The 26,147-nt window shown below is 39.4% G+C and overlaps 2 protein-coding genes across 6 annotated transcripts; both read right to left on the bottom strand.

Moving 5' to 3' along the window:
- Window positions 1–1,101: 1,101 nt before the first annotated feature.
- On the bottom strand, window positions 1,102–25,695 carry cpne1 (copine I). Of its 3 annotated transcripts, none has more exons than XM_006782949.3 (16): window positions 25,595–25,695; window positions 7,506–7,634; window positions 7,235–7,414; window positions 6,022–6,096; window positions 5,865–5,936; window positions 5,393–5,476; window positions 5,078–5,167; window positions 4,895–4,993; window positions 4,726–4,812; window positions 4,207–4,266; window positions 3,860–3,993; window positions 3,627–3,681; window positions 3,394–3,448; window positions 2,824–2,957; window positions 2,500–2,736; window positions 1,102–1,832 (listed from the first exon to the last, which is right to left on the bottom strand). In XM_006782949.3, the coding sequence occupies exons 2-16, from the start codon at window positions 7,632–7,634 to the stop codon at window positions 1,716–1,718; spliced, it is 1,608 nt and encodes a 535-aa protein (XP_006783012.2). In that variant the 5' UTR covers window positions 25,595–25,695; the 3' UTR covers window positions 1,102–1,715. The 3 variants fall into 3 exon arrangements, with proteins under 3 accessions (XP_006783012.2, XP_006783014.2, XP_006783013.2); XM_006782951.3 differs by lacking the exon at window positions 25,595–25,695 and adding an exon at window positions 8,992–9,120; XM_006782950.3 differs by lacking the exon at window positions 25,595–25,695 and adding an exon at window positions 8,815–9,082.
- Window positions 15,945–25,706, bottom strand: rbm12 (RNA binding motif protein 12). Of its 3 annotated transcripts, XM_006782946.3 has the most exons (3): window positions 25,595–25,692; window positions 22,004–22,070; window positions 15,945–19,722 (listed from the first exon to the last, which is right to left on the bottom strand). In XM_006782946.3, exon 3 carries the CDS (start codon window positions 19,692–19,694, stop codon window positions 16,992–16,994), a length of 2,703 nt encoding a protein of 900 aa, XP_006783009.2. In that variant the 5' UTR covers window positions 19,695–19,722; window positions 22,004–22,070; window positions 25,595–25,692; the 3' UTR covers window positions 15,945–16,991. The 3 variants fall into 3 exon arrangements, with proteins under 3 accessions (XP_006783009.2, XP_006783008.2, XP_006783011.2); XM_006782945.3 differs by lacking the exon at window positions 22,004–22,070 and having other exon boundaries at window positions 25,595–25,706; XM_006782948.3 differs by lacking the exons at window positions 22,004–22,070; window positions 25,595–25,692 and adding an exon at window positions 19,843–20,622.
- Between the last annotated feature and the right edge of the window lie 441 nt (window positions 25,707–26,147).

Raw genomic sequence — 26,147 nt, 5'->3', positions numbered from 1 at the left:
ACCTGTCACTTTTCTTCTTCTTTTTTTTTTTTTTTTTTTTTTTTTTAAATCAACACCTTGTGCAAAAGTGATGATGTGACATAAGTGAGTAAAAAAGCTCAATCTTGCTACCCCATGAGTTTGGAGGTCAAGACAATTTTCTCTAGCTAATCTTTTAAAAAAACAAAAAAAGGCACATCTAATAATTGTTTATTAGTCTTTACAGCTGAAGCTGTGGTAACAGTATTTTATAACAAAATTAAATGTGACTATGCTGTAAACATATATTTTGACACGTTTTAAATCCCAGCATCCCAGGTTGTAGGAGCCATGTTTATCTCGAGGCTTCTTAAAGTGTCCACAATGCTTGCTGTTTTACGACTTCACTGCGTTTCAGTTACATAAAAGCTTAGTCTGATTATTAATTGCTTACTTCTTCATCTCATGTTTTCCTTGGCATTAATCCTTCACAACGCCTGGACATGTTGCTGTGATATGGAGTTCAAGCTTGAATACAAATTCATGTTTTAAAGTGTTCATGTTTGTTTTGGAAACAATTTTTTTCCCAACTTCAAAAACATCTTATTTGCATAGGATCTAAATAGAGCAGTGATGTCACTGGTGGCCATTTTGGCTCCCAGGAATCATTCAAGTGTGAAAAGTTTTCAGGTTTATTCAAAAAGGCACTTTACTGTCATTGTTCTAAACTTTGTTTGACTTCACTTTGTACATTATGTTTGATACTAATTGCTTTGTTATAAAGCACACATTATATTTTCTTTAACGTCCAACCTCGACTATTTCAATCAATTGATTGCAGTTGAATTGCAGACGTTCAGATTTACTAGTAACCTGCAAACATTACTGACATAATGTGCAAAATGGAGCTCTGGGAGCCAAAATGGCAGCATTAACAACCAGCAGCACAAGAGAGCTATACTGAAACATCCAGGCTCAAGTAGCAAGAAAGAAGCTCAACTAAGGCTACACTATAAGGCAGCATTAAAGTCTATAGTAAGGCGGTAGGTGTAAAGCTATATATCATTTGTAATATAATCTTCCAGCAAAGTGCAAGGTATTGGCACATTAAAAAAAAAGCTAATCAGAGCAACACACACACACACACACACACAGAGCTGAGGAACCAGGAGCTGCAGTGCCACTCATGTCCACTAGGGGCTGCTGTGATAAAACTTAAACGAATGAGAAAACCCAGACATCTGTACAGATTTTAGAGATCACATCTCCTCTGTCAGTAACTTTCTTCTTCTGTTAGAATACATGTGGAACAAAAACAAGACACCTTTCCCCTGTGTGTGTGGGTGTGTGTGGCTCTTTGTTATTCAAACACATGCTAACAAACACATGTGATCTGCATAGATACTGTGGAAGCAGCAGAAGGAATAAAAAATCTGCCATTTCTATTCTAAGATTATCATTCCACCTATAGAAGACGAAGATCTGGAAACAAAGACATTCTTAAATGGAGTAAACAAAACTGGGATGTTTTCCTGTGGCATTCTGATTGGCTAACAGCTGAGTGCTGTTCTGCAATTGGCTAACACATCAGCGTGGTCCTTGAAGAGTGGTCAGCTTTGTGGCTGAAGGCCGAGTGGGGATATGTGGTCTAGCGGTGGGTTGGAATGACATGAGGGTGGGCCTTCGGTTTTGGAGAGTAGTTTTGGGGAATGTGAGGGTGGGCTTTAGGGCATGTGGAATGTTTAGGATTTTTAGGTTTAGGATTTAGCAGCAGCCTGAGATTTTGGTGGTTCCAGCCCTCTCGTTTTAAAATAAGAGACCAGCTGATTGGGAACCTCAGCGAGCACAGACTGAGCCAGAGCAGCCTGAGGAGCCTGGAAAAAGAGAGAGACGTTGTTAATGATTTCCTCCAACACCACAGAGTCCATGCACAGAAATGACTTCACCCCCAGAGACAGGTTAACATTTAGAGTATATTATTTTAGACCTGAACAGGTTTTAAATTAAGAAATTATTTTCTGTTGTTGATGCATTTTTGTTTTGTGCCCTCTCTGAGGAGAGTGGTTGCATGAATGGAATGTAGAGACTTATCATTTCTATGAAAGAAATATCCCTTCATCTAGAAAAGTACACAGGTAAATCCAGCAGGGTAGTTGGAGGGAGGGGTCAGACTTCAGAATAAAACAAAACTGGATGAGAAAAGTTGTCATTCTGGAGGAAGATGTAAAAAAAATAATGTCCTTGCATTTCATTAAATTCAAGCAAGAATCCACTTTAATTCTGTCTATATTTGCCTATTTAGGCACAGTGACTGCACTGTTTTAGTTTAAAGCATCTAAAAATCTGCTTTGTGCCGTGTCAGCATGAGAAGTAATGTTTCTGTTTATCTTTCAGGTTTTCAGCATAATAGCTTTTTTTTAAGTTGGAATAATATTAAATTTATAACTAAAGAATTAAAAAATTAAAATGATAGGCCACAGGAATGAGTTCTTTGTAACTGAGCCTGAACTTTCTTTTAGTCTTCTTATGCATCACACTTACATCTGCAAACTGTCTGTACGGCACGAACTGGACAATGTCTCTGGCGACTGATTCTCCAACTGTTGACCTAAGCACACCGTCATCTCCGTCCAGAAGCTCCATGGCCTTAAAGTCAGCTGGTCCTACCCCCACAATAATGATTGACATGGGGAGTCTTGATGCCCGAACGATGGCGTCCCTCGTCTGGTCAAAGTCAGTGATCTCGCCATCAGTGAGGATCAACAGGACAAAGTATTGCTGCAGAGACAAGAAGATACATGTCCAAGTTAGACTGTGTATTTCAGGTTAATTGTCTTAAGCTTTAGTTGTTATGAGTACACTCACAGCGGCAGCATTAGCCTGTGCGGCACCGGCAGCAATGGAGGCAACGTGGTTGATGATGGGGGAGAAGTTTGTTGGTCCAGAGAGCCTGATCTGAGGCAAAACCATCCTGTAGGCTTCAACAATCCCCTGAATGCCTAAGAGTGGCAGCAGCAAAGCAGAAAAACCAAACTTAAAAAAGAAAATCTGTTAACTCTTCCCTCCTTGGATGCCTACTAAGGGTAACCATGTTTCTCTTTTTTGAACTGAGCAGTTTCTGTCATTTTTCAGGTCTGCTTCAGAACAACATGACTGTGTGTGCATCAGACGTTAGTGAGAGAGATCTCTTCCTATGCAGCTACCTTTGGAAAAACCCATAAACCCATTCTAATCCTCATCAAATCACATCTTTATTGATACATAATAAGATGTTAAAACTCATGACTAAGGGTACAGGGTACAGTCTTTTTTTTGTCAAATAACAGGTAAACTATCTTAAATAAAATTTAAATTAATTCTTCCCTCACCTGTTTTTTTAAATGGAATAGTCTAGTAAATCATATCACTTTTGAGGTACAGTAAATGTGTGTGTACCTTGGCAGTACGGGTTAGTTGGGTTGAAGTTGAGGGCGAATTCGTGGTGTGCCGCCTGTAGGATCAACAGTAGAACGGTTTAGTAAACCGGACGTAACTGATTTAGATCAACGAAATCAAATCAGAAAATTACAAAATAATTTTTACACCTCAGGGAATTAATGATCTCTCACTTCAGAAACAAATAGAAACTAAAGAAACAGGCTTTGTGATTGGTCGGTTAGAGAGCTGACCTGGAAGTCTGGAGGTAATTTGGCTCCAAAACCGAACGCTGGGAAGAGTTTATCGCTGAAAGAGGAAACAAAATAATGACAGTTAGACATAAAGATCAGAAACATTTTCATTTCACCAGAGGTTAGAGTGCAGTCAGGAGAGCAGAACAAGAGCTTAGAAGGCTGCAGAGTTTAGAGTTTAAGGCTCAGGTTGGAGATGTGAAGTTGTTTGGGTGTAGTGAATGAGTACTGACGTGTCATAGTCCTGGACCACCTGGCCCACAGACCACAGAGCAGACAGGTACTGGTTCAGCCCATCTGCACTCATATAGTGCAGAGAGTTGGGTGAGCGAGGATCACCATTAGAGCCAGTGAAGTCAATCCCAACCTAAAATGTTCACATAAAATTACTGCGTTAGTTTATTAACTTCTTTTTCAACTGCTCAAGTTGATTGATAAGTTGTGATCAGTAGCTGAAAAGTCAAATGACAAAGATAAGCCACCCTATAAACAAAATATTTTATTTATCTTTGAGTTACTGAGCTTGCTTAGATAAATTACACCACTTAAAATGTGTGCATGTGAGCTGGCGTTGACATACGGTGAAGTTGATCTGGCAGCCACCCATCACATAGTCCAGGAAGGTGTACTGAGTGATCAGCTGCACACAAACAAAGAATCAAACATGTTTCGATACATGCATCTTTACTAAAGATTCATTTCCGTCACTGCAATAGTCACCAACAAGCCAAGCTAACAGAGCTCTGATTAGCAGTGAACAGTTCAAGAAAACTCAATGAATAGAAACTTCAGTTCAAGAGAGGAGGAATCTGTTCAGTCTGATAGTGGTTTACACAGTAACTGTAGAAGAAGAGTAGAATTAGTATCCCTAAGCTGAACTTTATGCACATCGTTTTCTCATTTGTTTATTTTTATCTGATATATGTTTTTGATTTACTTGATTTTATAATGTTAATAACCATGTAATGTGTACTTTCTTGGGCAGGTCCCCATTAAAAAAAGTGAGATTTTAACTTTATTTAAATGGGAATTCCTTTAAAGTTGAAAATTTAAAAAAAGTAAACCCCTTGAAGAGAACCGTGTGTCATGTAGTCTTTACCTTGCAGCTCTTGACAGAGACAACTCCAGAGTTCTTGTAGCTCTTCTTCTTCTTCTGTTTCTCAGGATGGATGCAGTCAAATTGAACCTGGAAAACAACACAGCACAGCTCAATAACCTCTCAGCAGCAAACTAAAATACGTCACGTGTCTTATCATCGGTGGACTCACCGGTGAGCCGTGTGCTGTTTTCTGCATATCGGAGACTTTAGTGGTGAAAGAACCAATCAGATCATGAGATCCATCACTGTCGTAATCAGAACAATCCACCTGCAAAGGAAGGACAGGATTTAATGGAACAGTTACACATTTGATTGGCTGTCATGAACTGAGGTGGATTCTAATTGGTGGAACCTTCAGAGGTCTTTCAAGGTCGCTGTAGCAGAAAGTCTGCAGAGGGATGGTGAACTTCTTCCAGGTTGGATTCAGATTGTTCTTCACAACCTACAAACAGAAAACACAAATACACAGAAACCGTCCTCATCTCGGTCATCTTCACCATAATTTTTCTGTATGTGCTTTTGTAGTTTTTCCACGTGATAAGCTAAGAGTGTTAGATGTTTAAATTGAGGATATTTTGTATTTCAGCAACAAGAAAGAGTTTGAGAAGGATCGTAGCAATTAACAGCCATCTCTCACATGAAATAAGGTGTGTGCATGTGTGTTTACCTCTGTCCTGTGGACCAGCTGCCATTTTCCATCATCTCCCTGTCTGAAAAACTCCAGGAATGGATCAGACTTCCCAAACGTATCCTAAACAAACGGAGAACAGCATGCTGCAATCTCATTTATTGGTGATGCATTTTACTAAGCTGTGAGGGTAGATTAGAAAGCAACACACATACTCTGATATAGCTGCATGTCATCAGTGGCTCAGATATATAAAAGGAAAATTCAGTACACATTACCAAACTCTTTGTAATAAAAATAATTCTGCTTGAGGTGAGAGTCTAAGAAAACCTCAAAATTAAAAAGCTAAAAAATACACTTAAATTATGTTTTTAAGCACAAAGGTGAGGAAAAATAAGACCGATGGGGAGTATCAAGAAACACCATCAGCCATCCAGAGCAGCTGTTCATGAGATCAAACCTCAGTGAGTAATAATTAAGAATTAAATAGGAAGTAGGAAGTAGAAGATACCTTCTTGTCAAGGTTTTTAGCCTCCCACTCCAACTCAATGGCTCTGTTGTCCTTTATCTCCTCTGCTGTGATCTACACACACAGAAACACACACACTTATGTTAAAGTCAGTCATCATAATCTTGTTTTATTCTCAGTACAGCGATACTCTACATACAGTGATGGTTCCCTTCCCAGCAGGTTTGCCTTTCTTCAGCTGCAGAGGTCTGGTCACAGTTTTGCTGGAAACTATCTGAAACACACAGAGAAGGTAATGTTTGCAGCTTAATCATTGACAGCCAGCTCCCAAACCTGAATTTGCATAACACAGTTTGTCCAGCAGAGGGCAATGTTGACCTCAGAGGAACTTTTTAGTTTCTTGTCTAACAAAAATAATGTGTTCTTGAACATTTTAATGGATATCAGATTATAATCTTATATCAGCTTGCATGCCTCAAACCAGTAGACTCAACCTGAATCTGTAAGTTTAAAAAAAAAAACAAAACGCCATTTCAGAATTAAAAACAGCCAATCAGCTGCAGCACAGACAGCATAGCTCGTAATGATTCAATGACACCACTAGAGGGAGCCAGCATTACATTGGAAAACTGCAGAATAATCTGCATTGAATAATCTACACATTGTAAGACTGGAACAGCTGATCGTGAAACATTATGTTAGTTAAAAGAAAATTTATTTGCAACAACTTTGCACAATAATTAAAAACCATGAAACATTTCCTGCATCTCAAATTGTTTATTTCTTGATCATATTCTGCATTTCAGCTAGTTCCTGACACGTTGCCAACAAAAGTTTTAATGAAAGTTAATGAGTTACAATTCCACTTTCAATAAAGAAAGTACATCTACTTATTTCAGTAACTTTATAGTAAAAGTTTTGTGATATGATTGATGTCACATACATTTATGAAAAATGTATAAACTTTATAAAAAGTACCCCACCCTTGCCCACCCACCTCACTAATCTGAGTGACCCCCTCTTTTGCACTACTCCCAAGCACTTTGCAACTTGTACTCTAATGTGTGCCTTTCTCTTATTTTTGTGTGTGTGTATATACATATACACACACACACACACGTATGTATATACGTTTATATATGTATGTATGTATGTATGTATGTATGTATGTATGTATGTATGTATGTATGTATGTATATATATATATATATATATATATATATATATATATATATATATATATATATATATATATATATATATATATATATATATATATACACACACACACACATACATATATAAAAAGCTTGACTGCATTTTGAAGAGCTGAACCTTAGTCTACTGAAAAATAGATTCTAATAAATCTGGTATTTCTTTGAAAGTAATAGCTGATCACATTCGGTGTGTACCTGGCCAAGTGTGATCTCCACCCCTCCCAGGTAGTCATCATCACCAAGGTCAGAGCTGGAGTTGTCGATGTCGTAGACACCCAGCTTCAGGTTCTGAACTTTCTCGAAGTGATAATCCAGTCGGACACGCTGACTGAAGGACGGGCTGGAGTTGTTCTTCAGACGCTCAGTGCGGCCCAACTGACGCAGAGAAACACCAACAGGATTCTCACATTAGAATGAAGTCTGAAGCCAAACAAAGCTCTGTTCTGAAGCACGACTGTCATATTACCTCAGCCCACTTATCTCCTCCAGTGCTCTCCAGCAGGACACACAGAGGATCAGACTTTGACCCCACATCTTTATCCAGCAGGTTAGCACAGGAGACACTCAGCTCCACCTTGCTGACACAGTCTGCCATCTGAAGGAGGAGCAGAAAAGAAATTAAAATCAGCATATTTCAGAACTTAAGAGTTCAATATCAGCATAGCTTACGGTGACAGCTGTAATGTTAAAATAGTCATTCAAGAGTAGATATGTGTGTCTTTACAGCAGTTATAGTACCCTGTATCAGAAAAAAACAACTGCAAATAACACCAATGCTTATCCATAAGCACTGAATCACTAGAAACACAAAGCCTCAGGTTACCCAAAGTGGCCACAACAACTCAGCCGCTACAGATCAATATAAACACAACATCTAATCACTATTATACTCTTCTCATCTCCTGCTCCTGTACATTAGTTAAAACATCTGCTCAAAAACAGGCGTTGGTAACAAGATTTTTTTTTAACCATACTGGGTCTTTGCAAGCAACCACCTGGTCCAGGAAGTGAGTCGGTTACCTTATATAACCTAAGTGTTGTGCCACTTTTGGTCAACTCATTATACATTAATATATACTTTAATCATATTGATTAAAAATAAAAACAAATTATTTTATATTGCTGATAAGTTTCCTTTTGATAGCAAGCCAAAACCTCTTTATTGGTATGCCACTCAAACCGGAAACTTTCAGCCGAGTTCCCTAAGATGTCCCCAAATGAAACAGCAGCTCAAAAACACCACAAATGCAATCACTCTTTAACCACAAACAGCTGCAGAATTTAACTGAAGTTTGGCAAGATCTTAGTTTTGTGTTCTGCAACTTTCTGCACCACAGAGTCATAAAACAGCCCAAATGTAAATCAGCATATCTCTGATGACTGTATTCATTTATCTTTTCCACATTCAAAAGAGGCCACCGGTCTCAGACACTCAATAAACAGAGGAAATGTGGCGGTATCCTCTTTATCAGCAGCCATAAAGTCAGTCAGGCTTTTCTATAACAACTCATGTGACATATTCTCACCATCTGCCACCTGATGTGCCGTTTTCATTACAAACTAAATCAACAAAAGGAGCAGAAGCAGGTAAAGGCACCACCCGCACGAACTTAAGGAGTAGCAGTCCATTAAAGGCAACATCAGTATGAGATTGAATGGAGATTTGACTTGACCTGTAAAACCAGTTAAACCAGCACAATTCTCCAACACACAAAGTTCACACACTCTCGCACAAACACACATTTAGAGAATTATTCCATCAAGCTAAAAATCACCTTATTGGATCCGTTATATTGTATCCCCTTCAAACAGGAATAAAAACCAAGGGCGGTGTACAGCCACTCCCACAACCCGCGAACGGAAACTACACCTTGTTTTTTCTGTTAAACACACTAAAGCGCTCACTAAACGTTATCTGACCAGTTTATCAGGATTTCTAGTAAAATACACACCACACAATACAAGCCTTGAGTAACTGAGACGAAAATAACTCCGTTTGTCGTTGCTCGAAAGCCTTCGATGTCACGGAGGGTGGTGGCCAGGCTAACTATTCTCTGATTGAACATGCGGTTGCGTACTCGACTCCTGATTGGCCAAAACAACTGTCAGTAACGCCCTCTGATCCCGAACAAGAGTATGGTGACGTTACTACCTTTCACATGTCCTGTAGACTCCTTCACAATAAAAGCTCAATAACGCCAAACGCAATCAATCCTCCCACTCGTTTAACTTTCCAATCACACTACAGCCGACCAGGTATAATGCACATTGTTGAGTAATTAATAATTATATTAGTAGTAATGTTGGTACAGAGACAAGAACGACAGAAAATAAATCATACCACCGCCTTTAAACCTTAGCATAGCCTGAAGATATTATTATTACACCCGCCTCGAAATTAAGCTGCTGCAGCAAACGGGGAAACTATTGCAAAGATTACTGCACCAATAACAAACCAAAGCTGATAACCCCAAACACAAGGATGACAGGGCAGAGAGAAAAACGTCCAGAGTCCCCGAGATCTTGCATAATTAAGGCTTTACTTCCAAACACAAGCACAACAAGACTTAAAGATATGGTAATGATTAAAGCATATCCCAGTGCAATAATGCAAAAATGTTTAACAGACGTGTTACACACAAAATTCATAATCCTTGAGGATTATAAATCGTACAAGTAATTTATAAATGATCATGACTGCATCCCATCAGAGATAATATTCAGTTCACTTAATTTTAGTTTAAGTTATGGCTGAACAATGCATCCTAATATGTGTATTGTTTTTGCTAAAGTCCAGCATGTTTACGAGGGTGGTAATATTATACTATAGAGATGTAGCAATATTTGGAGATTTATGTATGCATTTCCAATTTAAGATTTATTTTTCCCTTTCTGATACAGAGTGCTATAATCAAATTTCACTTCAAAACTGACCTAATAGAAAACTCTTTTATTAATATCTATTTCAAGCTTTCAACCTCATTTTTATGTCCTCCAAAGTTGAATTGCCATTGCTCTTTTGTAACGAAGCTATAAGAAAGATAATGTGTGTTGGGAAAGGGTGCTATTGTTTTTGTTTTTTTTCTTCATCTGACTTTATGTTTGAGGGGGAAAAGATCATGTGCTTTAAGACTTAAACGTTTTAGTTTTATATTGAAGATCACATACTTGGGCCGGAAGTGCTATTGCAGCTGCAGTTAAATGAATGAATGATGAAGCAGATGTACTGCGGTGATCAGAAGAAGAGACCAAACAGGCTGAACAACAGTCAGAGCAGAGAGGAAACAGAACAAACTGCACACAGCATGAGTCACCCTCCCCACAGAGAACAATATGGTTTCATTTTATTCATCCTTCGCAGTAGAACCACAGTGCAGTCTGAAAAGCAACACAGAAACACATCAGGAAAAGCACAAACAGATAAATGCAGTACCGAGGGAGAGAGGGTAGGGGAGAGTATTGTTGTTTTATTTACCGTGCAGATCTCACATGCATAAACAAACAGAGCTCCTGCTTCAGTGATTCTCATTCTGTAAGGATCACTTTCCCTGAAAACTGCTCACACCCTTCTCTTAAAAATAAAAATAACTAAAAATCTTTGGGACTTAATTGTGAAGAAATATGTTGAAAGTAGCATACTCCATGGTTTGAGTAAGATGCAGCTTCAAAAAAGAGCTGGAATAAGTTTGCACCCAATCCATGCTATAATAATGTAACAGGAACCTTAAGCTAAACAATATAGTATTCTTCTTTAGCCCTAATTTTTTTGTTATGCTCATCAAAAATAAATAAACCTGAAACTCACGCCAACTGTCTGATTAAGTTGGAAAAGCATATGCACTTGCTAAGTTTATCATGACCTCATGCAAGACCAAAAAAGTTGAGAAAAAACAGCATCTGCAAGAACCCACAGGGCTCAGATTACCCCTTTTCCTTCATATCTATCTATCTGTCTATCTATCTAGATATAGATAGATATCAGTTTTAACATACCTTAGTGTACTTAGGTGTTAATTTAGCTTCATGTACATTTATTATATTGTCAGACTCACTGCATGATTCTATAAAATAAAAATGTTGTTTCTTTGTTTTGTTCATATGTGGGTCATTAATTTGCATTTCTGGAAAAATCCATATGATGAAAGACTTACTAATTAACAAATACTAATATTTAAACATTATTATTATTAAAGTTGAAGCAGCAAGGGATCTAGAAGTGGCATTAAGTAGATGCTCAAACTTTGTAGGCATATGTAAGTGTTTCATATGCCTTAAAAAGAACAAAATAATAAGTGATCAGTCCAGTCAATAATCTTTCGCACAATTTCCTCCATTTCCACAAGTGGACTCCTCCCCATTCTTTATACACTACTTCTCATTCAATGATAAAGAAGATAGTATATCGTTTTCTACTTAATTCTAATATATATATATTTTTTAAATTACTTATTTGTTCATCCAACACCACTAGGTAAGGTTCCCTACCTATCTCCAATTATTTTGTGAATTTTTCCATTTATTTAGCTGCATGTGTTTACATTTTTTAAATTATTTTATGTTGTAAAACTATTGTATATTTGGTTTAGTGTTACTAGTCATTTATTTTCAGCTGATTTTCAAATCATTACCAAAATAATGCTAAATAGGCAGCAACTTTATCAGAAAATGCCAGTCTTCCAATCTCTGCCATCTAATACCGCTATATATTATATAAATTGCATATAAAAACCCATCTACCAGTTGCTAACTATGAACAACAGGTAAAATATTCTGTAATGTCTATACATGACCATCTATATATTGCCGTGGCTCAATTTGCATTCCAACGCATACATTTACCTTCTGCACCATCTATAGGCCTCCAACAGTTAACTGTTACTAATAGGATACCATTCACAGAGCACTATTTGCCATCTAGACAATACTATCTGCAGAGCACCATCATCTAACAGTCACATTCAATCCACATCTATCATGTGTTGGTTACTGGCCAGAAGCCTCTGGCATCAGCAATACCCTTTACCTTTTACAACCAACCACAGTTTACATAGCCCACCTTCTGCACCATCTATTGCAAGGGTGTTGAACTCCAGGCCTCGAGTGCCAGTGTCCTGCAGGTTTTTGATGTCACCCTGTTTCAACACACCTGATTGAAATGATAAGTTCATTACCAGGCTTCTGAAGCACTTCAAGACATGTTAGGGAGGTAATTTAGCCATTTAAATCAGCTGTGATGGATCAAGGACACATTTAAAACCTGCACCGGCCCTGGAGTTGGACACCTGTAATCTATTGGCTACCAACAATCCCTTACTAACCACAGACTACCTTTGACAGAATACTATCTACCTTCTACAGAATATTGTCAACCAGCACTTACTTTCTGTCCACAGGCAACCATCTACATTTGTACTGTACCAAAAATCAGACACTATGTTATTATACACATTCCTCTATCTACCATTAACATAGCATATTCTATAGAACGGCATCTACCTTAAAAAGCCATCAAAACTTAACCATTTTCAGCCATGTAACAACAACAACCACTTTCTATCCATAAGTCACTATATTGGCTACCATTTGTAAGCCGTTGTTCCATCCACAGGCTACTACTATCCAAAACAATATAATCTAGAGGGCACCATCAACCCTATATAATCATCAACAGCTTACCAAAAGCTTGCCAAAACGCTACCATTTACCTGAAATCATGTTCTATTCTTCGTCCGTTACGTAGTAAGTACTATATAGACTTCTATCCACAGGCCATTACTAGGCATGCTTTACCTTCTATAGGCACCCTTTTAGAAAGCTATTACATACCATACACTTCCTATAACTTAAAGTCTAAATGCTACCAGCTACCTTCCAGTGCTCTTATGATCAAAAGGTTACCATATATAGGCTACCATCCACCAAAAATTACTTCCTATCCACATGCTACCTTGTACTAGTTGCCATCTACAAATGAAATGCTACATAGGCTACCATCCACAAACTACTATTCACCACTTAACTGTCAGCATTTACCTTTGATTTAGTTCAGTTTTAGTCATATAGCGTTTTATTTATGTAAGTGTAAATTTATTGATATCACAACAGATGTTTCCTCAAGGAGTTTTATATTGTAAAGACCCTACAATAATACAAAGAAAACTCCTGCTATGAGCAAGCCCTTGCCAAGAGAGAGAAGAAAAACTATTTTAACAGGAAGAAACCTTCAGCAGAACCAGGGTCAGGTTTGCAGATGGCTGCCACTCCCTGAGCCTGTGCCTATAAAATCTTAAAAGAGCTCAATCTACCACAAGTTATCTACAGCTTGACATCCATAGGTTTAACTCGCCTTCAGACTACCATTTACAGGCTACAAAAAACCCCCCCCCTCTACTACCTTGCAAGGAGTTTATACAGGCTAGGAGCCATCTAATGGCTACCATCGCTCATAAATATGTATCGCCTTCCAAACATTGGGCAATTTAGACAATCTAGTGATTCAAGGCTGTAGGCCTGCCACCCGCTCCATTTTTTGAATCATTGAACAATTATGGCCTTGAAAACTAATCTAGGATTAATGATATTGGTGCTCTACAGGCAGCACCAGCACTTTTCAGGCTATTGTTGATAAACTATGTGAAATTCCTCATGTGCTTTAAATTTCACTCACCTGCAAGATCTGCCTTCTGGATGTCTATTTATCAGGAGGGTGGAAAGCAGCTGAATGATTGACAGCTCAGTAGCAGTCACGCTGGGATAATTTTTACCCGCCTCACACTCACCCACCAAAACACAGGTACTGCACAGACATGCATCCTTTGCAGACCAATTGTCAGGATTTTTTTTCTCTTTAATTTGCACTGCATTTTCTCTTCACTCCACACACCAGCTTCACAACAAAGACACAGTCATCTTTCTCAGCAACCATTTTTTAAAGACAGTGCTTCAGTTCTCTTTATTACAGCCTGCTTATCTCCCACAGTTTCACAAAGTTCAGCAATGCATGCACATATTGTTGAACGTCGTTGTACCTGCTTGGAGGTTAACCATATCCAGATAGCAGACGACTCCTCTTCAGACAAAACTACCTCCACTGATGCTCTCCACTACCTCTACTCAGTACAACAGAGTTGATATTACATCCAAAGGCTTTATTTTAAGTTTGCAGCAAATAAAAAATAAATAAAGCACATCAACAAAAATGAGAGCAGCCGAGGTGACAAATCAAAACTTTGATGATTTGGTTGAAAACTGTCCTGTAATTTGGGATAAATGATCTTCCACAAATTGGTTTGAATTTGCTCAGAGAAGAGTTCAGTGAACAACAAAGGCTGTCATAGAATATCATAAACCTCTTGTTCATATATGACTAGTGTTTGTTTTACCCTGTCAGCTATTATTTAATTCTTGTTTTCAGGATGAATTTAATTATGAGCTCTATTTTGTGTGGAGAATTAGACAACATGATTACTGCTGAGGCACAAAGGGTTAGTGAAGTTCTACCTTCATGTCCCATCATATTTCTAAGGGAAGCCTAAATTTTCACAAAAAGCTACAGCTATTTTCTGCAGCTACAATGTACACACAATGTGCTTTAGTTCTATAACTGTGCAAGAATGCATAGGCTCTTCATAAACAATTCCACTAAGAAAGCATTTAACTAAATTCCTGACAAACAAAAAAAAAAAAAAACCCAGCTGAAACTGTAGTAGTAGTAACTGTAGCACAATTCACCTGTAACATGCTAGACAGTGCTCCAGAGGTTTGTTGCTAAACAATTATTTAAAAACGCCAATGAAAATTTTCTTGGGAGTCAGCTTCCCTTTTAGCATCACAGCAAAAGTGGTTAAAAATAGTTTTCAACCAAGTATTCTAGGGACTGGAAAAAATCCATTGTGTACTTAACTCAGTTATTGGGTCTTTGCTGTTATAGTAGTTTCATGTAGGGTTGAGCGATATATCAAATATACTATACTATGTATGATGACTTTTTCCACATACAATAGTTAAAATGGCCTTAACATAACCATCTAGTATAAATTACCATGGCAATATTAAGCTGTCTGCATGTAATTCCCCCCGCAGCCAACCTACCTGGCCAGAGGGGTAGGGGGTATATTACCAGACTGGGAAAAACATGGTGACAGCGGGAGTTTCAGATGAGCAAGGGAATGAGACTCACTAGCTAAACACAATGCTGTAATTCGCAAAACATGCCATAAAACTATTACCGTAAAAGGTAGCTGTGAGACCTGCGACTGTTCTTGGTCAGTCGTTTTATACTCACTATCTAGACTTTTGTTTCTGTAATTTGAGGTCATCAAATGTTTTATTTTACAACTTTTATAGTTATAAGCACAAAAGAGCACCTTTTTTGTTTTATTTTGTTTCAGGAATTCTTGATGTCCTTTTTTTGTTGCTATGATCTTTTGTTTGTTAAAAGTCTAGTGTTAACCACAGAAAGAGACTTACTGTGACAGTATAGTCAAACCTCTGTGTGCAACTGATGGTTAAAAAATGTTTAAACTAAAGCATTTCAACTGATTCATCTTATTCTGACTGTTTCAAACAGCAAAACTTTCACGTCAGCCTTTTTAATTGTGCCTTAATTGTGTTTTCTACATTGTCTTCCAACTCCAGAGAAAATAAAACCATTGCATGTACACCTCCTCCCCCCAAACACAAAAATCTCTCTACTTTGTAAAAGAAAACTGATAACTATATAGGTTCAAGTTCTTTCCCATAATAACGCCTATTCATATTGAGTTGAAGATGTCGATATTAAAGGTCACCTGTATTGGAAACAAGTCCAAACGAGTCTTCCATTCCGCTTCTACAAAAATAACTCATAATCAGTCATATTCCATCATCAGACAGTGAAGAGCAGTCAGAAAGAGCTCATCGCAGGTGAGGAACATCCTTTTATTAGCTAAAGTAAAGAGGACTCCACATCATATAGGGTTATACGTTCATACAAGTTTTTCACACTGACAATAGAGAGAAACAAACATAAGCTTAAAGAAGAAAATATCCAAAACAATTATGAAACAACAAAAAGCTACCAAACTAAAAACACTACAGACTTCATCTTAGCGCTCTACAATCCAAACATCTACTGAGCAAGTGCTGTGGAAAAAGGGTGGCATTGTTCAAACACAGCGAGATGATAAGAAATGTGAAAAATTAAAGAAGTTCAGCAGCCCCTTTTTACAAAATAAAACTGAAGTCAGCAATCTGTCCATCCCACACACTCCACGTATCAACAGAGGACTGTTGCAACACAGATTTGAGACAACATTTACTATAGCAAGTGTCTTTCTTTTACAATGGCCACAAAACTTCAAGTCAGTAATACGTTTTCCACAGCAAAGGGGCATGTCAACATTTCACCAAAGCAACATTTGATCATTGCAACATAGCTTTTTTTAAAATCATGATTTCACCACAGCAACAAGGAATGTGGAGAATTACAGCAACAGAGCATGTTAATATCGAACCACAGCAGCGCAGCATATTTAAGCATATACAGCAATATTAGCATAGCAAAAAAACAAAAAAGACACACAGAAAAACCTAAAACAGTTGAGTGTGTTCGCTGCATCATGAGTTGACATGATTTGGAAATAAGCTGTGATGTCATTAACAGCTTGAAAACAAAAGGACCAAAATCCTCCCATCATCATCATAAGCATCATCATCATTACAATCACAGCAATATTAATCATGATACTGTGCTATCAAAGTCAGTGGAGGAGCTGCAGAAAAGAGCAAAGTCATAGTTTTCTACTGCACAAACTGCAGGGGATCTGGCTTACCTGCCAATATCTACACAAAGGGACAGTCACAGCACAGGGCAAGGTCTGAACTGTGTCCAAAATCTGGTATGGTTTAGGCTGGCTTTGTTTCAACTTGATGGTTAATCCAGGTAATTTTAACTACAGTCAGTGTAGGGGCTTTAACCAAGGCTTATCTTAACCTTGCGTGCTCCAATAGGTCGATCATTGAGGTCCATAACTGCAGCAGTGGCCTCCTCGTGGCTCTGAAAGGCCACCATGGCCTCTCCAGTTGGCAGGCCTTTCTCATTAAACTGTAAGCAGACTGAGCCAGGCAGCACCTGGTAACCGTAAAAGAAATCCATGATTTCATCCACTGTCACAGTGAATGGCATGTTCTGCAGCTTTACAATTGTTGGGCCAGCAGCGCCACGCTGACTGCTAGGATTATTGGATCCTGCGGGGGCTGGCTGGTTGCGGAGACCCTCTGCCCCTGGAGTGAACACTGGCTGTGCACTCACCGCTCCACCACCTGGACGCCCCTGGTTGTTGTTGGCCCCTCCCCCTCGGTTCTGTCCTCCCACACCTCCTTTTCTGTTGGCATTGTCAAAGGGTACCAAGCCTCTCAGCCCATCCTGGCTGAATGGACCCCCACCTGCAGCTCCACTACGAAAGCCAGGTGGCTCCAAGATTGGCGCTCCAGGAAGGCCTGCAACTAGTGGGGGAGCCACGCCCAAATTAACATCTCCCAATCCCGCAGCCAGTGGTGGGAGAGGAGGAGGGCCTGCTAGCCCATTTCCTGGAGCTGAAAATGGAGTCACAAATGGGGGGCTGTTGAGGTTCCCCATCGTGTTTCTGAGAAAGTTAAACTCCTCACCACTAATCCCAGCAAATGGATTGATTTGGGGTTGCTGGGGATTTGTTTGGGCTTGTTGGTGGTGGTTTTGGTTCTGCTGGTTCTGGTTGCGTTGGCCCCTCTTATTTTGGGGTGGAGGATTTCTTTCAATTTCTTTCATCTGATCAAAGGTCACAAGATGGACAAAGGCATCCCGTCCATTGAGCTTTTGACGGTGCAGCCTTTCAGCTTTGCGAGCATCTTCCTCAGTTCGCAGTTGGAAGATGGCTTGTCCTAAACCGTTGCCATGGCTATCTGTCAGGACCTTCAGGGTGTCCTCATAGATACCCACACCTTCCAGAAACGCTCGAACATCCTTCTTGGAGATGTTGTAAGGTATGTTGGTAATGTGGGCGCAATTTCTGGGCGTTTTTAAGCCATCCTGGTTCTTGCCATCACCCTGTGCTGCTTCACGCTTGCGGATGGCATCAATCTTTTCTAGCATTCCCTTACGGCTGATTGGGTGAACCTGAATAAAGCGGCTGCCCATATACTGCATGTGAGCACCTAGAGCTCCCTTGTAGTCCTGTTCCGATTTGAATTCAAGAAATCCCTCTCCTGTGGCTCGTCCATTGGGGCCATAGGCAATGTAGATACTGTCTTCTACAATGTCCAAATTCTTAAAGAACTCCTTAATCTGTTTTTTGTCTGCCTCATAAGGAAGGCCCTTTAGGTACACACAGAACTCCTGTCGGTGGGGAGATCGTGACCTTGCTCGTTGATCTCTGGCTCCTGCCTCTACATTACCACGGCGGTGCTGCAGATCTTGTGACTCATTACTGCTATTTGATTTGCTGCTGTTGTGAGGAGCATGGCCTGCCAACCCATCATTGAGGCTGGCCCACTGACGCTCAGAGCCTGGGGTGATCTCAATGAATCTTTGGCCCATCATGCCACCTCCACGCTTCACTGCTTCAAAGCTGTCCTGGGGTGAGAAGAACTTGACCATAGCTCTACCAGTTGGCCGCCCCTGTCCATCCCTCATCAGGCGAACAGCATCAACCCCCAGACCCCGAAAAAATTCCCTGACTTCTACCTCTGAGCATGAAAATGGGAGGTTTTGCAGCAGAACAAACAACTCATCAGGATTGGCAGCTCCTCCCCCAGTGGCTACGGCAGCAGCCGCCTTCATGTGGGCTTGAAGGCCAAGTGAAGCCAGAGGAGAAAGAGGGTTAAACAACATATGGTTGGGTGTCCCAAGAGGAAGGCCTGAGCCTAGTCCAGCTGGGGGAGGTAGGGAAGGGTTGAAGGGAGGTAGAGAGGACATGTGCGGAAGGTGTGACATAGGAGGCACTGGGGGTCCTTGGGACAGTGGCGAAACAGTAGGAACAGGAGGAAGGGAGGAGACTGGAGGAGGAACTGGTATAGTAGGGAGTGTGGGCATAGGAGGCATGGAAGGCATGCTGGGAAGTGGAGGGATGGGTGGGGGTCCTGCATTAAGAGATGCCAGTGCTGTGGTGATTGTGGGAGCAGAACTGTAGCTGTTGGGGAAGCTGGGCACCACGCTGGCCAAGCTGGTTGCAGCTTTGTTATTTGGTGGCTCCTGAGATGAGCTTGCTGCCGTCACTGCAGTCGGGGTGTTACCAAAACCCTGATTTCCATGGCTAGCGCTTCTCCCCCCTGCCCCAGACTGTACTGTGGGTATAGGGGCAGCACTTGCTTGACGACTGGCATTTCCTGCTGTAGGTGCAGCAATCTCCACAGCCCCTGCCCCAGCCTCAAATCTCCGGCGACTGAGTTCAATCATATTCTGCATTTCTGTCTTGCTGCTAAGCAACAGCGACACTTTGGAGCCCTTAATGGACCCACCTGTTCGCATCATGCCCAGCCGTGCGTCCTCATCTGTGGCGAAGACGATGAAAGCCTCACCATGTTCACCCCCCACGATGTGCACTCCCCCATCAGGAATGGTGAGGCCAGAGAAGAAGTGCCTGATGTCCATGGTGCCAGCCACTATGGGCAGACCCTGCAGTCTGATGACTACTGCCATACTGACTGCTAAACAACAGCCCTAAAACCTGGGGAGAAAGCAACACTACCATCAGATGAAGAGCAGAGAGAGGGTGACCAATCGTTTCCAGATTTTTTTTCTAGTAAACTTGGATAGGAGTCTCTTTTGCATAGCCAGCAGTGCTTACAATTTTAAGCGCTTCATAATAACAAGTTCTCAATCTTGCACTCCTTTTTGTCTTGCCATCTGGAAACCAAAGGTTTTTTGGAAGGGGTTTGGGGAATAGAGGTAAGAATTTTAAAAATTTGCACAAAACTGTCAAAAAAAAAGCTAAACTAAAACAGTCTCTCTGAACCACTTAATAGGTTAGCTAAACTTTCATTTTGATAATTAAGCAATCCTGCCCAACATATTTTGCTAGACCACAAAACAATCTTAGGCTTTAAACATAGCTTTAGTATTGAATAACTGACAAGTGTTAAAAACAGTGCATAGCAAGAACAAAGAAATTGTGCTTAAAGAACAGCAAGAATTTCAGGCAGGCTTAAAGACAGGGGGAAAAACAATCCAGATAAAGTTGACGCTGTGATGATATGTGGTATATTCTCTCCTAAATTGTCATGAATTGCAAATATATAACATTTAAAAATTCTGAAATATTTTTTACATGCCAAAAATGAGACTCATTTGTCATCTGTGATATCTTGTTGTCCTTCTAAACCATGCATGCACCTGGCCAGGTCAAATTCTAATCCTCAGTAAAGCTTATCTGGTTTGTAAAGACAAGTAGCACAGCTTTTGTTTCATTCAACAAGCATTTTCAGGTATCAACATACCTTCAATGTGAATTGTGTGCACAAAAAGAAAACTTTTAAAGAAGTTTCAGCAAAACAGTTCAGCTCAACCAAGAAATAAAATTTAACACAACTTGTTTTACTTTCAATACTAGATTACATAAAAGCATCTGAAGTCCAGGGTTTCCGCCAGTGTTTGAGTATCAAGCATTAAGATGGTTGCATTTTCAGGTCTTGTTTATTTATTTTTTATTTAATTGTGAGCTAAAATTATGACTGTTAGTTAAACACTAGCTACCGTATCTTGTACGCCTTCTGTTATTAAACATTTTTCAACAATTTTTTTTTTTAAAAGTGTAGCATTCACACCAAATGTGAAGCAAGGTTTTGACAAAAGTCTATGCAAGTTCATGCGGGTAATGGAAATTAAGGCAAATTCACGTGTATTCATCTTTCTCTCTATTCTCCCAGAGACTAGCGTCTTCTGACATCACCAACATTTAGAAAGTGAGGACCAGTTTAATGCTGGTGTTAGTGGATTGAAGGAGCTGTATGGTCAAACAGGTAAAAAACTAAAAAGCTTGGAGAAAAGTGAGCAAATTTGAAGATGTTCTTGTGAAAATTTAGAAATGATGGCAGCACTGCAGTGATTTTTCTCCTACTGGCCATTATGGCCAAACATTTGTGGATTCCATAAAACTACTCAGCAAGTGTACTGGCGCAAGGTGAGACTTTTTTTTTTTTCACGTTTGGTGCGAACACTTTTAAAACAAATAAAACAAACATACTAAAATAAAATGGACTGAAGCAGCAAAATGTTTAATACCATTTCACCTTTATTTTTCTGCTAATATCTGCCCAATTACATTCGCTAATTATAGCAGGCAAAGATCATCCATCACTGTATATGTACAAGATTAACTGTGATTCAGTGCACTGTAGGTCTGTGCCATATCATATTGTCCATGACAATACTGATATAACATTTTAAGTGACATAAAAAAGTCATTATCCAATATCAATACTATGGTTTTATGAACCCTACCCAACCTTTCTGAAATGGGAGTTTCTTTAACAGCCTCCAAAGAAGCACAATAAAACATTCAGCATTTTTTTTGTCTATATCATGATTTAAATATTGTGATATAATGTTGAGGCTATATCCCCCCCTACTGCCCTCCTGCTGGTGTAGCCTATTGTACTTGATCTTCATGTGTACCTAATATTCATTACTTTGGTTGAATAGTGCCATGTTAATTCTTCCTCCTCCTTTTTCTGGCCTTAGTGGCCTTACTAAATGTACCTAAGTTATGGCGGAAACCCAGTGTAGCCCATTTCCAAAGAGGGACTTTTTAAATGTTTTAATTTTTGTTTAAGATAAAACAGATGATGAAGTGTCATTCAACCCAGTTCGTCTAAGGTTTATAAAGGCCTTCAGTCTTTGCAGTGGTAAGTTGTCTATCATGCAGTACAGCGATATTGCTTGTTTATTCAACTGTGGAATCATTCGTGCAACAGTAATCCTTTATAAATCTCATGCAACTTCCAACTCACCAATGCAACTAAGCTGTGTGTATAGTTTCACTGTAACAGACAGAAGTTTTCTGCAGGATACTGAAACCTGGTGAAAAGGTCAAAGAAACAAGCATTCCTGTTTTTAAAAACATCATCAATGAATTCAGCCTTTCACAGAAAAGAATGGTACGTTGAGCCATTTTCAAGAAGATTTTGACAGGATGTGCTTTATCAGTTTCAAGTATTTGCACTCACTCAGTTAAAAAAAATGCTGAATATCGCACAAGTAGTATGTGGTGGAAGAGTTTAGCCCTACAACTAAAAGCTGGTCTTATCACGGAAAAGCACACGAAAATTGTTCTATAAGCTCCATGGACACTAAAACTGGAAATCTTTTCCAACAACAGATCATCATAATGAGACAGCAAAAAGAAAAACTACTGCCAGAAGCAAAGAAGAACTCCAGGCCAAAGTTCAACCTCATCACGAGTAAGACTAGCGGTGCCCACAACATATCACACTAAACTAAAACATTTAGGCTTCGTAAACCAACAACATGATGACTTCAGCTACAAAAAAATGTAATTATCAACAAATAGATAATAACAATATCTGAAAAAGTCAGCAATGCCCACCAAACGTCAAAGCAACAACCCAAAAAACCAACCGATCTGGCAAACAAGTCGAAGGCAATATCACAGTGTTGACCAAATCCAGCAGACAGCACTTCAGCATCTGGCTTTAAAAGAGCACAAGAAGCGGAACAAACCAAACCAGCAAATATGCAACACATCGTCAGCAATTAACACAAATCATTGGGACAACTATTACAGAAGTAACAACAGTAACTTATCGATTAAAGCAACATTTTCAACATTTTGTCAAAAGCAAATTTAGATATATGTAAACCAGAGCAAAATAAGCATCACGTCAACCAGAGCAACATTAGCATCATATCAACCGGAGCAACATTAGCTTTAAGTAAACCAAAGTAATATCAGCAACTAATTACCAGCACAGCACCAAAGACAGCAGCTGAGCAGAGGAGAAAGTACAAAGCAATGAGTTGCAGAGGAACATGTTTGTTTGCCAGGATGCTACCCACAACTCAACACACCCACCAAAATCAGTCTGGACATTAACATTAGCATTATCAGCGTCAGCAGTGTACCCACTGCTTTTTTGAACTAGATTTTAAACAATTTCATTCAAGACATCCACTACCAACATCAACAGCAGCAAGAGGATAAAACACAGCAGAAGAGGAAACAGCAACAAACAAATACTGTCAAAGAATCGAGTAACCAGAAGCAAGTTTAAACATTCAGCTTGTATTAACACAACAGAGACACAGTGAAGCTGATAAATCACACAAAGAAAACCAGAAACTGATTTTCAAGAAAGAAACTTCAGAATCAAAAGGAAAAACACACTGTCTTAATTTGTTGGTTCAAAGCTGGAACGCATAACTGGCTGTCAAATCCATCAATCAAAGAGTGGAACTGAAGATGAAGAAAGTAAGACCATAACAAAGACATAATCTACCAAAGAACAAGAATGAGGAACTCTCCATTCACAACATTCAGCATGTAGATCAAGTCTCAGATGGGACAATGAGACTGCCTCTGGGATGAAGCCCAGAGCACACCTGAAGCCTCCTTTTTCAGAAATGTCTGATAAAGAAAAATCTCTGGCTATACTAGTACAGAGCTCCACTGGCCTGCGCAATGCACACTGTGAGCCAACAGAACAAAATTAGAAACCACTAATAATGGAAAAACTGTGATAAATATTCCTGTTTGCTGTGTTCAGCATCCAACAGACCAACTGGGGAGTCATTCACAAACTCAACTAAAGCCCCTTTCAGACATGTACCTTTGATGTGAATGTTTAGAAGCACTGATATACAAGTCTCATGTTTGATTAATAGTGTACATGAAAGGCCATACGAAGGGATGCACCAATAAATTTGGCCAAATTGACTCATTAATATTACATACTGCTGTGTGAGGATTAGTCATGATTGTCATATATTCAAAACGTCACAAATTATACATTATTTATAAAAAATAAAATAAAATTCCTTGTTATTACAATTGTCTGTTATATTTTAACACGCAACTCTGCTCCTCACTTATTTCCCAAGAAGGCATCACAGCAGATAATTTGGCAGACATTTACACCGAATACCCATCCTGATAAAACTCTCCCTTTTATCCAGGCTGGGGACCAAAACCATGTTTGTGTCTCTTCCCAGTGTGAGACACTTAAGTAAAAATGTTAGCTACTACAACTTGGAGTGGGAAAAAAATCCGGTGCAAACTTTTTCAGGTAAAGTTAGCAAAGCAAAACTCCCTGCAGACATCTGAGACTTAAGTAGTTTTCCTTATTGAATGTTATTTCTGACTGAAGTTTTCATCCCTGTTGTTGACCTATTTCCAAATAAGATGATTTACCAGTTGCTGTGGTGTCACATTGATTAAAGAAAATGTGAAACAGTGCTGTCACAACTGTCCACAATTCATTATAATGGAAAGAGAATCAAACCATTCCAATGCGTTTACATATGTTTTCTAATAAATACTTCTAAAAAAATACTTATTTCTATAATTTAAAAATTATAAAAACAATGCAAATAAACAAAAACATTGGTGCATCCCTAGTAATGAGTGTGAAAAAGACATAACTTTAGAGTCAGTCTTACACTTTAAGCTGTTCTTTATGTTGACAACCTAAATCTTGACTATGCACTTACCTGTAGGAATTACATAAAAACAACAGGCGCATCATCGTCATAAATTCAGGCTATACAGAAATATGTAGCATTGGCCTATGTTGCATATATTAAATCATGATATTAATGCTACAGAGTAACGGCATGTATACTGTATACTACATATTTTAGAAGCTCTCTCTCGGTTCTATCATGACTGAATTAAATCATGATGATCACAGGGGAGAGCTGGGATTGCATATTTCATATCTGAAAAGGGCTGATGTTCATAAACCAAGACCACACATCAGTTAACAGCTATAAGAAACGTCCCCACATGGTCTCCATGACTACTCAGCCTCATATCGAACAACATCCTCTCTGACAACATCGCGGCTCAACGCTTAACGTTATTACCCAAAGCCGGGGTTTACTGGTTTCTACTGGGCAGTGACGGACGGCGTTGTATCGTAGCAAAAATCGTTCAGAACCTTCCTCCATGCCCATCACTCCACTCAATAAATACACGACAAGAACACGAACTGACGCTCAGTGAAAAATAGAAAAATGTATATATCTGCTTCCAGCTACGGTTAAAACACCGTTTTACACAAAGCCTGCTTACACTTTTTCTTATGCTAACAGTCATTACGCTTAACAAGCATTCATAGTCTACGTGGAGTTTATACAGTCGTAGCTAACTATCAAATTTTCAGCAGATAAGAGTGAATGTATATTATACAGCTTAGCTTCCTAGCAGGCTAATGCTCATTAGCGACCTAGCTGACTGGGGTGGTTGCTTTGTATGTATGCGTGTCTGTGTGTGAAGTGCAGCGGAACAACGAGCAGGCTGCGTGCTTTCATCGGCTCCCGCTGTGATTTCGTCTTTTAGCGAGCAGCCGCGGATGTGTTCTTACCGAGAAATTTGTCAACAAACACACTGAGGTTTAACTCATGAACGCGGGTCTTTTCTTCTCCCTTCTGCAAGCTGCTGCTACGACTGCACGAAATGTCGGCGCAAACACCGCGATGACAGGCGTGATGACGCGAGAACACGCAGCTGGGGAAATCCTGATTGAGCGACATCGCCACCTGTCGACTGGAGGAATTAAGTAGTTTAGCAGACCTTTCCTTATCTATTCCACTGCACCATTAATCACTCTTCTTGACAACTTAAGTTGTTTTTGTAGATTATAAAATTACGAATATTTTATAATATACTATACAATTACTATATTATTATATACATTTTTTGTTGGGTAAAAACAGGGGTTGTACAGTTCTAGCAAATGTGAAAGTTATTATTTGGTAAGACAATCTTTATTTTTCAGCCTCTTAGGAAAGCTTTTTTAGAATTTCAAAGCTCTTCTTTGAATGTTGTCTGTCTTGTGTTTCATTCTCAATGAAGATGATCACACACTGCTTAAATAACGTTGAGATCTGGGCTCTGAGGCCAGTCCATGACTGATA

This window comes from Neolamprologus brichardi, chromosome 5 (genome assembly GCF_056152115.1).
Source record: "Neolamprologus brichardi isolate AB-2024 chromosome 5, ASM5615211v1, whole genome shotgun sequence".
Lineage (NCBI taxonomy): Eukaryota > Metazoa > Chordata > Actinopteri > Cichliformes > Cichlidae > Neolamprologus > Neolamprologus brichardi.
The sequence above is the reverse complement of the archived record's forward strand: the minus strand, read 5'-3'. Positions and strand labels throughout refer to the sequence as shown.